Below are 13868 nucleotides of genomic sequence, written 5' to 3'. Positions count from 1 at the left end.
ACCCCACATTCTCCCATATTTAGTCCGACAGGAAGATCTTTCATCACAAATAACACCCAAACCAAGAATGAGAAACAATGTAAGACGATTCATTCATGTACTAGTTACGTTTTGAACATGAACACATTATAAAATATTCCATTATTTTTTTAATCTCTTACTGAATCAGCCAACAACCACAGTGTTGTGATCTGATCAGGTATAGAAGCTTGGTGTATAAGTAACGTGGGAGAGCACTTCTAAGTGGCCACTGAGGGAATACTTTTGGTTTTGTTTTGTTACAGGTTTTATTTTGATAGAGAATAGATTAGTCTATTATTATTATTAAGCAATAATTATGCACGTTTGGCTGCATAAAGAGCTTCTAAACAGACTTAAATAATTCATGTGATTTCCAAAGGCATACAGAAAATTTTTAAATCAAATTCTTTTGCTGGCCATCATAGTTAAAAATTTTTGCAAATACATTTTTTTAATACAATACAAAATGTTACAGTGCCCTGACAAAGTTTCTAGTTCTGAAAATGCACATTTCTTTTAAGTACAGTTTAATTATGGTTTCATGCTATTTTATTATTATTAGTTATTTATATCATACATCTATTATTTATATATTATATGTTGCATGTTATATATTGTCTATTATTTATATTTATTATTTCTTATTTATAATTTATTTATTATTATTGATACTACAGCTTATAGTGATGTGGGCCAAAACAAGATTTGAAAAGTTTGATTAATGTAACTAGCTACAAGGCTGACATGCACGTGAATATCTTGGACTTTTCAAACAGGTTTGATCCAGTTAGAAAGACAGATCTCTTTCTAGTACGTGAAATATTCATGATACCCTATGCTTTAAACACATGGACATTCTCTTAGTTTCAAAAGGTCTTGGCTTTTGGAAGTATTGTAAATATTACTGCATGTGGATGTTATATCAGGGTAAAAAATCTAGGCCAGATACATTAATATCAGAGCCCCTTACAAGAACTTTGTAACTCTGCTTAGACCCAGATACTGTCTTTTTCCAGTAATGATTCCTCTCTAATCTACCTTACTAATCTTTTTCTGATTTTTAAGCTGTATGCTTAAAATTGAATTTATGGTGGTTTTTTAATAGACTGGATCTGGTTTCGTTAGAGTTCTTTATTCTCTCATTGGCAGCATGGACACTGGTCATAGTTACTCTCAGTTTTACAGCTTCTGTAGCTGGCTCCCAGAAGCACAACAGAGGTAGTGAGCATAGCTGGACTGTACTTCACTTCTGTGGTTGTTCTAGAAGGTATGATTCTCCTGCAGTGTTACACCTCCTAAGGTCTGGCCACAAACCTGGTGAAAACTGGGTGATTTTGTATTTGGTTGTGGTTACTTTTATTGCAGCAGTTCTCTTTGACGGCATCTCTTTAGCTTTGAAAAAGACTCATTGATTCAACAGCCCGGCACAGACAACCAAAACTCCTAAGGTACTTTTACAGATAGCCAAGCAGTGGTCAGAAATGATCAAGTGTTTGTGAGGGGAATGTGTTAGGTTTTGCATTTACAGAAGTGAGCCTGCCATCGCTGTTAGTCATTGCCAGCTTAAGGTAACCAGCTGCACTAAGTAACTTTGCCAGCTCCAGAACTAAGGCATAGACAAATAATGCTCTAGACCACTGACAGGAAGCAGTAGACCTGTGTCCAGAAAAGGAGGTTGTAAAACTGATATGAATAGCACACAGTGACAGAAATCCATGAAAAGTCTATGAAAGCGAGTAGTACATTTGTTTGCCCTTTGGAAACTAGCTGTTTCTCTGGAAAGGCTGACATTTCTCTTTCCTACCTTATCACATATATACAAAGCCATGGCAGACTGTCTCAGCAAATCCTTTCTGGAGCTTGGACAGCCCTGCTCTATTAACTGAAGTCTCTGAGTAATGCTATGACCAAAATCCCAGGTGACAGGGTCTGACTTTTTTTTCTTGAATCCTTGTTTAGTTATGCAGCCAGAAGGAAGCAGATGCTGGTTGGAGGTACAGCACTCTGTCTCCTGCCTGGTGTTGAACCATGTCCTAAGCGTTTCAATGCAGGCAGCTAAAATTTCAGTTCTATTTTTGTCCAAAAAATAATTGTAGCCAAACCAAGGCACCATCTCTTTGAAAGAGAAGGTAAAGCAATAGTTGAGGAAGACGAGCATTTTTTTCAGTCTTACGATTTCAGGAAAACTAAATTGAAAGCCTGAAGGTTCAAGAATCTTCTCAATAAGCAAACACAACTCAGGAGCATTCAATGGAAAATACTATTTAAAATAGGAAAGGTCCTGCAAACAGAAGAAATGTAGAGCAATTAACTACACCATTATACCCGCGGCGTGATTTGTTACAAGCTGCAGATGGATTTAGCAGCTCGAAAGGTTGATCACTTAATTTCTTTGACTCATGAGCCAATAGGCAGAAATTCAGCGACCTGAGATTCGTTCTAACTTGCATGGCAACGGCTGCAAGAAAAGTGGCAAAGGCTGTCACATCATTTTCATCTGTTGTTGTTTCATCTAGCATAAACAGATGGGATTTTAAACTTCCTGCATTGCAGTCCTGTCACCAAGGAGTTATAGGAAATAAACACATTTTCTATCGCTCTGCTGCTTGCAAAGGCAGTATTTTTCAACTTGGAGTAGAGTACAACATCCCCCTTTACTGTTAATCAGCTTTGTTGCATGAAGCAGTTGATCTGCCTTCTATGTTAAAATAAATTACTAGGAACCGTATCTTTCCAACACCAACCAACAGGTTTTGTCTGCTTATGTCTTCCTTGTGCATGATTTGGTTTTTGTTTTCCCTGAGCATGGAATGAACTTTGTACAATATAGCACAGAGAAAACAACACAGATTCATGATAGCTTTTTTGTGTTGCATGGATGAAGTACATGGTGACTCCATGTGCTTGCCTTTTGACTTTATTCGTAAATCACTTTTACCTGTGAATCACTGTTAGCAGCTAGCATGCTTCACTAGAATAACTGCTCATACACCCTCTTGAGATGCTTTCTAGCATGTCTTAATAATACTTTCACCTATCTTTTTAAAGTGAAGCAGTGTGTGTATATGATCTATGTATTACTAGGATTTTTGATAGCAGTTTGTTGGATTTTGTCTGACCTGATTAAAAGGTAGTATCTTGACATCATCATGTGAACAATAACTAAAGAAAAAGAAAGCTACAGAAGGAACAAAATAAACCTGTGTGAAACAACAGGTCTTGAAATTACTGCACTTAATTATTCTTAATTTACTATTTCCATTCAAATTGAAGATCCTCCTGTACTTGTAGGAAATTTCCTTCTCTGCAAAGTTAATTTGATTTAATCACTCTGGTTATGCCTACATGAACATACCACACTGTTCTCGGGTTCTCCTTCTTTTTCCAAACATGTAAAATTCCCATTTTCCAGAGTACTTCTGGCCCAGTAAATCCATCCACATGGCTGGCATCTCCCTAGGGCTTCTTTGCATCTTTCATAGAAATACCCAGTCCACTTTGTCTCTAGAGAGTTTTCATGGTCATTGTAAGTTGTCAGCTTTCTGGACTAGTTAATTCTGAGGGTATTTTAACTTAAGTGACCATATGCTTACCAGCCCTTCTGGAGTGCTAGAGCTCTGACACCTGGACTCTTAAGTAGTAACAGAAGAAGAGAGCTCTACAGTTAATGCAAGGCATGTGAAAACTTCTTCAGCTACTCAAACTCTCTCCTTTGCTAGCGTGCAGCCAGCAAAAAAATGTATTTGACAGAATTGTTCTAATTTGAAATGCCCCATGTGGGGCATACGAGCCCATAGACGGGCACGCATTGATTTCTGCTTTCAGATGGACGACTACCTGCAGCTACTGCTCCTGCCACAACTAGGACATTCCAGGGTGATGTTCGCTCCCAGTGGCTGACAGCTCCTACCAAGGAACTTAACTAGAAATCTGAATGTATAACTTGGGCATTTCAGATACAGCTTATGAAATCTAATTTAATAGATGGACACACAGCCTTTTGATGGAAGCTCTAGCTTGTATCTGGACAGGGGCTGATTTATACCCGAGATACTGCATTGCACAAGTTGTCGGAATATAATGCACCCCAACACTGCTTATGTTAGCACCCAACAAACGCAGGCAGAGGAGTGGTGGTTGTGTTGCACAGTGTGTTGCTGTCCATCTTCAGGATTGTTTCTGCAGTTGCTGTGAAACTGCCAGTGCATTATCGTCAATGTGACAGCACACAGCTTGGGCTGTCAGTGATGGTGGAACTACTAACGTGCTCTAATGTCAATTTCTTCTCTTTTTGTTCTTCTTCCACAAATATGGAATCTGTAGAAGGGAGAAGCATGGGGCACTCCTATAAGATTTTCTCTGTTCTTGATCTCTTAGAGATTGTTTTAGTCCTCACAGTTGCTAAAAACTTTTTCTGTGTCAAGGAAGTGGCCAAGGCATTCTGAATACTTAGAGTTTGTCTTATAGAAGCTGCATTGCTTACTGGTAAAAATAACTAATATGCTTTCCTGACAGACAGCTGAGGTATAAGCAAAATGTGTCATAAGGGCAGTATAAAAGGATGTAAAAGTATATGTCTGATGATTTTAACTATAAGAAGGTTAAAACGCCAAAGAAGATTTGCACACCTATCTCAGGGCAAAATGGTGTGCAGATATTAACAGACAAATACTGCTAACCAAGAGGCATGGTCCTGCGTGCCTGAAGAGAGAAAACACAGATAGACATAATGCTTACAGCACTGATGATTTCTGTAAATGTGCTTTGTATGTCATTAGCGCCTTTTTTCCCATGCCATTTTAAGCACTGTAGTTGAACATAGAAAGGGGAACAACAGACTGCTGCTGTTCCTGAGAATCCCAGATAAGCACCAGTGAATCCCTTACCAGGGTATTGCGTGAAATTCAAACACTGGGGTGTTTTCCCAGTATTCTAATCAGCACTCGGTTTGTTGTCTGCATACTTAAAGATACTCACAAAGCTGTAGATAGTCTGGCTGCTTTCAGAGTGCTCTGTTGTAAAATCCCAGCTCTTAAACTTGTTTGCCAGCTGTGTTGCAGCAACCAGCCAACCTTACCTAACATGATAAAGAAAACGAACAGTGAGCAGAATAAAAGGTGATCCCAAGGGTCATAAAGAAGTGTGAAAGTAAAATGCATTACAAAAAGTGAGCTGGAATGAGAATGCTGCAGTCCGGTTTCCCTGTAATGCCGGCCTGGAACAAGTTCAGAAACAAGGCAGAGTGAGAGACATTGGGGTTTTTTTAAGTCTGTTTTAACAGACTGTACTGCATTTCTTGCCTGTAGCAGAGGATAACAGCAGAAGGTGAGATTACTTAAATATTCCACTTGGAAGTTCACTGTGTCACAAGTGGTGTTCTGCTGTAGAAGTAGTCATAAAAAAGGGGCGTGATTTGTGAGATGAAAGTGGGAAAGATTTCCTTTGTATTTTTAGTATTGTGTATATAGAATGGTAGGATGGAAAATCCTCAGTCCCAGTGCAGAATCCATGTGTCCTGCAACCACTAGATTTAAAAAAAACCCCACAAACATATAAATTAGTATATATAAAGACTATACATATCTATTAATTATATTAATAGATATGAAATTATGCATGCTGCTGGTATGCCTGGCTTGTGTGTCCTGCTGTGTCCTTTTGTGGTTCTTGTACAGCCACAGAGAACCATAGCTATACATGTTCCACACGTTTGCAGCATTGCACAGTAGCTGAATTTGGAAGGAGCCTTTGGAGTTATGTGGTCGACTTTCCTACTGAAAGCGTGGCCAGCCTCACAGTTAGATCCACTTCTGAGATTGCACATTGCTCAGAGCAACTCCTTTGTGTGAGTGCTTACTGTTTTCCTGGCTGGAGATTCCACAGCCTGTCTGGGCGACCTGCTCCAGCATATCATCATCCTCACAGTGAAAACTTATGTTCTTTGCATCAAATAGGAATTTCCCTTGATCCAGCCTATGTTCATTGTCTCTTGTGCTTTTCCTGATCATTTCTACATTGAGTCTGTCTCTGTCTTCTTTCCAGTTACTACTTAGGTTGTTGAAGATAGCAATTAGATCTCTCCATAGCCTTCTCCCAGCTAATGAACTGAATTCCCACAGGTTCTTCTTGTATGTCATATGGTTTAGAACCCCAGTTGGTTTGTTGAACCTTCGCTGAACTCACTCCATTTTGCCACTGTTTTTCTCCTACTGGGGAGCCCAGAAGGAGATACACTACTCCTTTTTTCTTTCAGTGGCCTGAGCTGAAAAACTCCTATTTGACTGGAAAGCTCCCTTGTATTTCCAACATACAAAGGTTGATAGAGTATCTGCTGGTAAGATTTATAAACAAAACTAGACTCATTGATGGTGTGAGCTAAAAATGTTCTACTAACTTCTTTGAAGATACAGTCAGGAAAGTGCATGAATACACATGTTTGGGGAAAAGTCATGTTGGTGTGCCAGGATCACACTGCCTGAGTGAGCCAGGCTGTATCCATTCCGAGTTTTAAAGTTGCAGGTTAATACAGAAACACATCTGTAATAAGAAGTTTGCATCAAGGAAGGTCTAAATTCTTTTTTCAGATGACTTCAAATCCTTATAGGTGGATATAGTCGTGCCCATGGGCTCCCCTTTCTGAGTCATGTTTTCCTCAATCTTTCGCTTGTAAGACATTCTACCTATTCTTTGCTGCTCTCGCACCTTTACTGTGGCAGTTCCATAATGAAGGCTGTCAAGCAGCTTCCGTAGCTCTCTACTTACTTAAGAGCATATTTTCCAGACAGTCTTATGGAGACCTAAAACTGAAGTTGTTGACCTAGTTAATGCAATGTCCACAGTGAAAGGTTTGGGTAAAGAAAGAGCTAATGATCTCTTGAGATATGGTTCACCTATAAACCTCTATGTATTCCATTTTATCTCCGTCTTAAAAAGGTGGGGCAAAATGCAAAACCGGAGGGAGTTTCAAGAAGTTACTAATCTTTGCTGTATGAAAAGGTTGATACGGAGACTGAGTGAAATATATAGTACTTTTAGAGGAATTAGGGCTAGGGAAAATTAGGAATTTTTATAAGCAGAGTACTTGTCCAGAAAGTATGTTTTAGCTGTTGGGAATGTTAGCTCAAAAGCTTATTGTATCTGCCATACTCAAGCATAACAACTTTCTATTTAGTGTCCTTAGGAATACTTAAAGCATATTTAGTATGTGGATATCCTTATACAGTATCTTCTATATGGTTATTGCAATACAAGAGTAAGTCTTCTGCCATAAAGCCCTCAAAAGAAGGGGTTCATGTTGGCAATCGCTTCATGGACACTTTTGTTAAACTATCACTTATGCAAGTGATTACATACTAGATACATGAGTGTCCTTTTAAATTCTAGCTAATGACCATGCAGTACAGTGCTGGTGATGCTACCTGGTTTCAGTCAGGTTTTCAGTGCACAACAAAGCACATGTGCATACCTAGGCACTGTCCCACATTTGAAACGTGTCACATGTTTATAGCATAGCTACATGCTAATGAAAAACTATGTATACACAAGCCATTCTTGTGTTTCATAGCCACAGTGTAGCTGACTAAACAGAGTACTGATAGATAAGAGGATATATTCTTGATTCTCTGGAAAATGCAAGTGCATAGCTGTGTGTGTTGTTTAACATGGCATGTTTAGCGTGGCAAACCTGTACCTGAGGTGCCATTCAGAATAGAAGCAGTGTCATTTTCCTGTCTCTAAATTTCAGTATCCATGAAAACATGCCCTAAACGAATGCTGCTTTCTTCATTCCTTGATCTCTGAAGTAATGACACAAGCTTCTCTAGTAAGTCATAGTATTATGAAGACTGAACAGTGAATCCTTAGTGCCATTTGTGTGTTTTAGAGCATTTGAATAAAGTTTTTGGAGTGTGATTTGCTTTGCCTTTTGTACCCAGGAACACTAGGGACCAAATCCTCTGTGCTTCTTTATTTTTCTGTTCTAGAAAAGATTGATGTTACAAGCTCTAATTCCCGTAGTGTGGTGGCGGGGGGTCCTTCCACATTTCCCATGAGCACTGATTTACACATTCCACATGCCAGAAGCACGAATAAGATTTGTAAAAATACCGAGGGTAGAACAAAGGATCACTCTTATTCTGATCTGTAAAAGTGAGTATGTGCTAGGGGTTTACTAAAGCCAGCAAGAATTAAACACATGCTTATGAGTTAACCAAGAAAATATTTGTCCTTGCTGAACTGGGAGCTGTGTGGTAAGAGATTATACCCAACCCTTTGGGACTATTTCTCTATGGTATAACACGTCTTGCTTTGAAGAAAGAAGATGTAAGATACAACCTGAGTGCCTCACAGCCTCCTTTAGAGCATGTATGTAAGTGTATCTTTAAAGCAAAAGCTATCCTCTTCTGATTTTAACAGCCTTACCGGTGGCTGAAGTAACAAAATAAGGAAATAACTAAATGACTGAAATTATGGTTTTTAACATTAATTAATAAAAATGCTCATTTCCTCCTTATTTTTTCCTGTATTCTTCCAGAATTTAAGGTTAAAGAAATACGAATATTGCCTCTTTCAGAGTTTGTCATTACTATGCTTTTTTAATAGACTACATTTCTGTGTAAAAAAGAGGTTCTGAAATGTGAAGTATGTGCTTAAATACTGTCTGCTCAAGAGATTCTTTATATCTCAGGTTAAAAAAAGATGAGGTGATCTTCATCTGCAAATATACAGTGTTTATCAAAATGTGTTGCTGCTTGGTTGCAATACTGCTTTGTTCTGACCACTAGATGGTGGAAATGTCTGCAAGTACGTATGTCTGCATGGGAATAGAATCACAGAATGGTTTGGGTGGGAATAATGACACAATTATAAATGCTGTTTTCCTGGCCAACAGATATTTCCTGGACTGATTCTCTCAGACATTAAGCCTGCCAAAAGAATGAAGTTCAAGACAGTCTGCTACCTGCTTGTTCAGCTCATGCACTGTCGGAAGATGTTCAAAGCAGAGATTCCTTTCTCCAATGTCATGACGTGCGAGGATGATGATAAGGTAATCCATGTGAGCTTTTCAGGCATCTGTTCCAGGGCCACATTCAGCAGACCTGCTCTGAGAATGTATGGGGTGACCTGACCAAATGACAGAGGAGTTTCTGGTGTTCCTGCTGAAGCTAGGGCTGTCTCATGCCCACAGCCTTCTCACAATACAGATAGAAAATATAACAGGCCTCGAATGTGGAGCTCTTCTTGAACAAGCCAGCACAGGTAGCCTATGTTGCTTCTATTAAGGGCTTCCTTCACAGCAATTAGCTTCTGTTCTGTTCCTGCAGTTTCCTAGAGCTGATCTTTTGCGCCATGAGGCCATCACAGTCTGAAACTGATAGCAGCAAATGCAAGATAACAGAATAATTTGGTATCTCAAGATGGTTCTCTAAAAGCTAAAAGGCAGGTGATAAGCTAAAAACCTTCTTCGTTCCTAATACAAATCCTAAATACAAAAGTCCATAGTACAAATAAGAATACTGCTTTCATGTATTGACTTGTAATGCCATAACTCAAAATTGACAGTAGCCTGGTTTACTTCCTTTTCTGTGTGTGGATCTACCCCAAAATAGATGGAGAAAATACTTTTGAAGAGTTGCTCATTCCACTTTCGTGGCCAGCAGGTGGCAATGTTACATAGGTCACTCCACCAGTGCTCCAAAGTAGCGCATGTGTGCATCGCAACTCTCAGTCTAGATGTATTACCAGACTGATTGTTCCCCCTTTTGTTGTTTGGATTAATTAAAGTAATATACATTCATGGAAGAGTCAGTCTAAACCTTACTTTCAGAAAGCATTCCAATTTCTGTGTTTTGGATTTTGCATGTACTTGTGTTTCTTCTGTGGGAAAAAGGGAGAAAAGTACATCAGTTCCTTTAAGATGCAGTTTCGGTGAAGACTTTCAGAAACTCCAGATTTTATGTTGAATTTTTCCATGTATTAGGCCTTCCAGTTGTGAATCAGCACTATTGTTTGAGTATTCGAACAAAGTGACCGCCTCATTCCTTGAAGCATATGCAGTATCTTGCAATGTGTCTTATGTATATGTATGTATAAATATGGTAGTTCACATAGAAAATCCTGATATGGGTGTTTTAGGGATCTGATGAAGATTTTCTCGTGTCAGAACATTTACAATGAAGTTCTGCAATGTCATCTTTAACTGAAACTGTTTTCTGAGCTTTTGTACCTAACGCATAACATTTATTGTGGAGCATGATACGTGATTTTAGTGTAAATACACTGTTTTGCAACGCAGGGTTGCTTCAGAGATATCAGTCCTCGCATCATGTAAAACAAGCTGTGGCTATAAAGGCTTTGAAGCTAGCACATTACTGCAGCCTGTATTTATTTAATTGTTGAGAAATATAAATACTGGGTCTTGATCACATATAAGACATAATATAATGTAAGTCTGCTTTGTGAAATAATAATAGAGATAAGAATAAGAAACCTAGTGAAAGTAAGTGTATGTAAGCAACAGCTATTTTGATTAAACACAGTAACTTTAACCCTATTTTAAATTGGCAGAATAATCGAATTTATTTCACAGAAATATTAGAATGTTTCATGTATCAAAATAATTTCCATCGTCTGCCCTCATTCCAGATTTTAAAGAAGAGAAGCATTTTGGGTTTTTTTTTTTTTTTTTGATGCTGTTTTGCTCACTCCTATTATTATGCTGTAGGTTTAAATTTGGATTATAAAAAATCCCCAAAGATGTCCTTTCTGCTGCACCTTAAGGAACACGTATGCTAACTAGTTGTTGTTTTTAAAGAGCAAAATTGGGTATTCCTAACAATATTCCTGAAAGCACTCAGTTTCCCCACAAACTTATGGGACAAATGTCTTCTGCAAGAGAACAATTTTATCTCCATTTAGAAACATTTGGAATAGTTTGGCTGGCAATTGAAGATTTTTATTATGGCTAACAGAACCCAGAAGACCAGATTTGAAAGCTCTAATCCATGTATGGCCACAGGATTATTTTTCATGTTTAAACATTTAGTTCTTACACCACAGGCAATTTAACAAGTAATGGGATCTGATAGTTTGAAGAAAAATGTCTCAAGTAGCCTCATAATTGGTTAATGCTGGTATAACCTGCTCTCTATGTAACCTGCTCTCTATGTATAAAGCAAGCAAACCAGAACTTGGAAAGTTATTTTATCTTTGCTAAGGTCCGTTCTCCTTCATAATCAGTAAACTAAGGTGTCAGCAGTTAACCCTTCCCGCTGTTCATAAGTATTCAGGTATAATTTACATATAAGCTATGTAAGTTAATGAACTGCTGTAGTTCATTATTTGTTCACTAATGAGGCTCTCGTGAGAACTTGTGGAGTAAGACAGGAAACTACCATTCCTGCAGAATTACTTAAATAGCAATCACCACCTCCCTTTACCGTCTGGTTTTAAAGGATATTTTGTAGTATAGCTTTGAAAGAGTGGGCTATTAAGTACTGACTGCTCTGAAGAGAGAAATCTGATGTACTTCTGTAACAGCTTGCTGACACTCTACTGATTATATCCTGAGCCAGTGTTGTCCTTATCCCTGAGCGGACTTGTCATTCATCTCATAACGGTTTGAATTGTCTTCCTGAACTTTGCAGATGTTAGACAAAAAGTATTCCTTTAGCTGTATAAAAATAGTACAACTTGTCTGAGTTTGGTTGTCAAAACTCTTCTGGGAAGTTAGGCTTGACTCCTTTTGAGGTGAAAAGGATATTCAGGTGATGTATCTTCCTACTTAGTGTGCTAACCATTAGGTGACTGGTTTTTCTTTTACAAGACTGGCCTACATCTTTCTCATTCTATGTTTAAAAAATGCTGTATCTACAAGAGTATTTGGGGAAGGCCCTAAGCCTTTCGGTGTGCTGGCGCATGGTCATACTAGTGCAGATCTAGCTGTAATGGTTTAGATCATAGAGTCATAGAATGGTTTGGGTTGGAAGGGACCTTCAAAGCTCATCTAGTTCAACCCTTTGCACTGAGCAGGGACATACTCAACTAGATCAGGTTGCCCAGAACTACATCCAGCCTGGCCTTGAGTGTCTCCACATCACAGTGCCTTTGACTGAAGGTTACCACCAGTGTGGCTGAGAAGCTGCTCACCATCTTCTAAGTGCTCTCTGTGAAAAGTGAGACATTGTCTGTAAAGTCCCTTTCAGATACTCTCTGTGATAAATCTTTTGCACTGCAAAGGAGTGATAATCTTGTCAGTTGTGCTGTCTCAGCCATGGAGGAATTAACCCCAATTAGGCACAGGTTGGCTCTGATAATTTATTGGAGTGCTCCATCTGGATCTGCGAGTGCAATTAAGGCATACCCAAGAGGTCTTAACAAGAAAGCCACTTGGCTAAGTTAAGAGTAGGAACACTTGAGATTTCAGACCCTCTGAAGTCACACATGGTCTTTGCGGAGGAGGTTAAAGAAATTTGCCTTTTCAAAATGCATGTTCTTACCTAGACAGTCTTGGACAGTCAGACTTTTTGTGTCATGAAGAGCCTGGTTGTCTTGTCCTCACGATGTCCATATCTTCAGTTAGAAAAAGGATACTCTAATTATTTTTCTAGGTAAAATCACAGGGCAGTATGTGAAGAGAATTTCTACGGATGAGAATTGAAATCCTGGAATGCAGTGGGCAATTTCTGCTTGATTTTAGTGAGACTGGGATTTCAGCTAAGGTGTTTTCAAAAGATAGCGATCACATGGAGATAGTTGCTCTGCTTAAGTAGCTCCTCATCCTGGCTGTGAGCTTGGGCTAATATGAACAGCAATGAAAATCTGTAACGTTAATAAAATCCATGCTTCTTTCTTCATCTGTGCCACAGAGGAGAGCACTAAGGACAGCCTCTGAAAAACTCAGGAATCGTTCCTCTTTTTCTACCAATGTTGTCTACAACACTCCAGGAACTCGAGTGAACAGATACATCAGCCGCTTGATAGAGGCCCGGCAAACTGAGTCTGAGATGGCTGACTTGAACTTCTTCACCCTGAAGTACAAGCAAATTGAGCGTGAAAATAAAGTAAGGGGGCTTACAATTACCTTTTACTGATTTCACTGACCAGGAGCCAACTAGCACTGGTTTGTTGTTTGGTTTTAGACAATACTTAAATTCTACTTGCTATCTTTAAATAATCCTCTGGACTGTCTCTCAGTTAAGAGGGGAGACATCATCTCCACCTTCTATGGAAGCATGTAAAGGGGATAAAAAGAGCTATCAGTATCATTCTATTAATCGAGATCCTTCCACATAAAATTACACATCCTGTGCTTTGGCCCTCCTTTTGCTTCTCCAGTCTGCCTGACCTGTGTCACTGGTTTAATGCTGTCTCATGGCACTGTGGCTGCCTACTGACTCATCTGCTCTGGAGAAGCATTAATGACAGGAGGATGCTTCCCTCTGCATAAGTAGGCTGATAAGTATTGATCCCATCAATCCTAGAAAATTTAGAAAACAATCTTAAATCTCTGTGCGAGGTTGTGATCTTACACCAGTGTGACTTTGCTGAAAGCAGTGGACTTAGTCCAGACTTATAAGCATGCATATAACCTAACAAAGTAGAGCTGTCCTTACCTTGCATGGGTTTTGTTTGTAAATCCAAATGGTTTTAGTTTGGAAAAAATAAAAGCCTTTGGTTTATGTGTTTAAAAAAGCAAAAGGGATTTTGGATTAATTTGGCAGTAGCATTTATTTTTCCACTGTAAGTCACTTTGTAGTCTAAGACTTCATGCCACTGCTGTTTCAAGTCAGAAGGCTGTGTGCCAGATTGGACTCTGTTTTTTAAAGGTCTTGGGAATTAACCTTGGT

The 13868-nt window shown here is 38.9% G+C and overlaps 1 protein-coding gene across 1 annotated transcript in view; it reads left to right on the top strand.

Annotated features, from left to right (window-relative positions):
- ADCY1 (adenylate cyclase 1) overlaps window positions 1-13868 on the top strand; it is a 138292-nt gene that overhangs the window by 94583 nt on the left and 29841 nt on the right. Inside the window, exons 8-9 of the mRNA XM_065666267.1 lie at window positions 8912-9067; window positions 12888-13082. Of these exons, the coding sequence (XP_065522339.1) occupies window positions 8912-9067; window positions 12888-13082 (351 nt within the window). The remainder of the gene's footprint in view (window positions 1-8911; window positions 9068-12887; window positions 13083-13868) is intronic.

The sequence above is a fragment of the Lathamus discolor genome, chromosome 2 (genome assembly GCF_037157495.1).
Source record: "Lathamus discolor isolate bLatDis1 chromosome 2, bLatDis1.hap1, whole genome shotgun sequence".
Classification (NCBI taxonomy): Eukaryota; Metazoa; Chordata; class Aves; order Psittaciformes; family Psittacidae; genus Lathamus; species Lathamus discolor.
The sequence above is the reverse complement of the archived record's forward strand: the minus strand, read 5'-3'. Positions and strand labels throughout refer to the sequence as shown.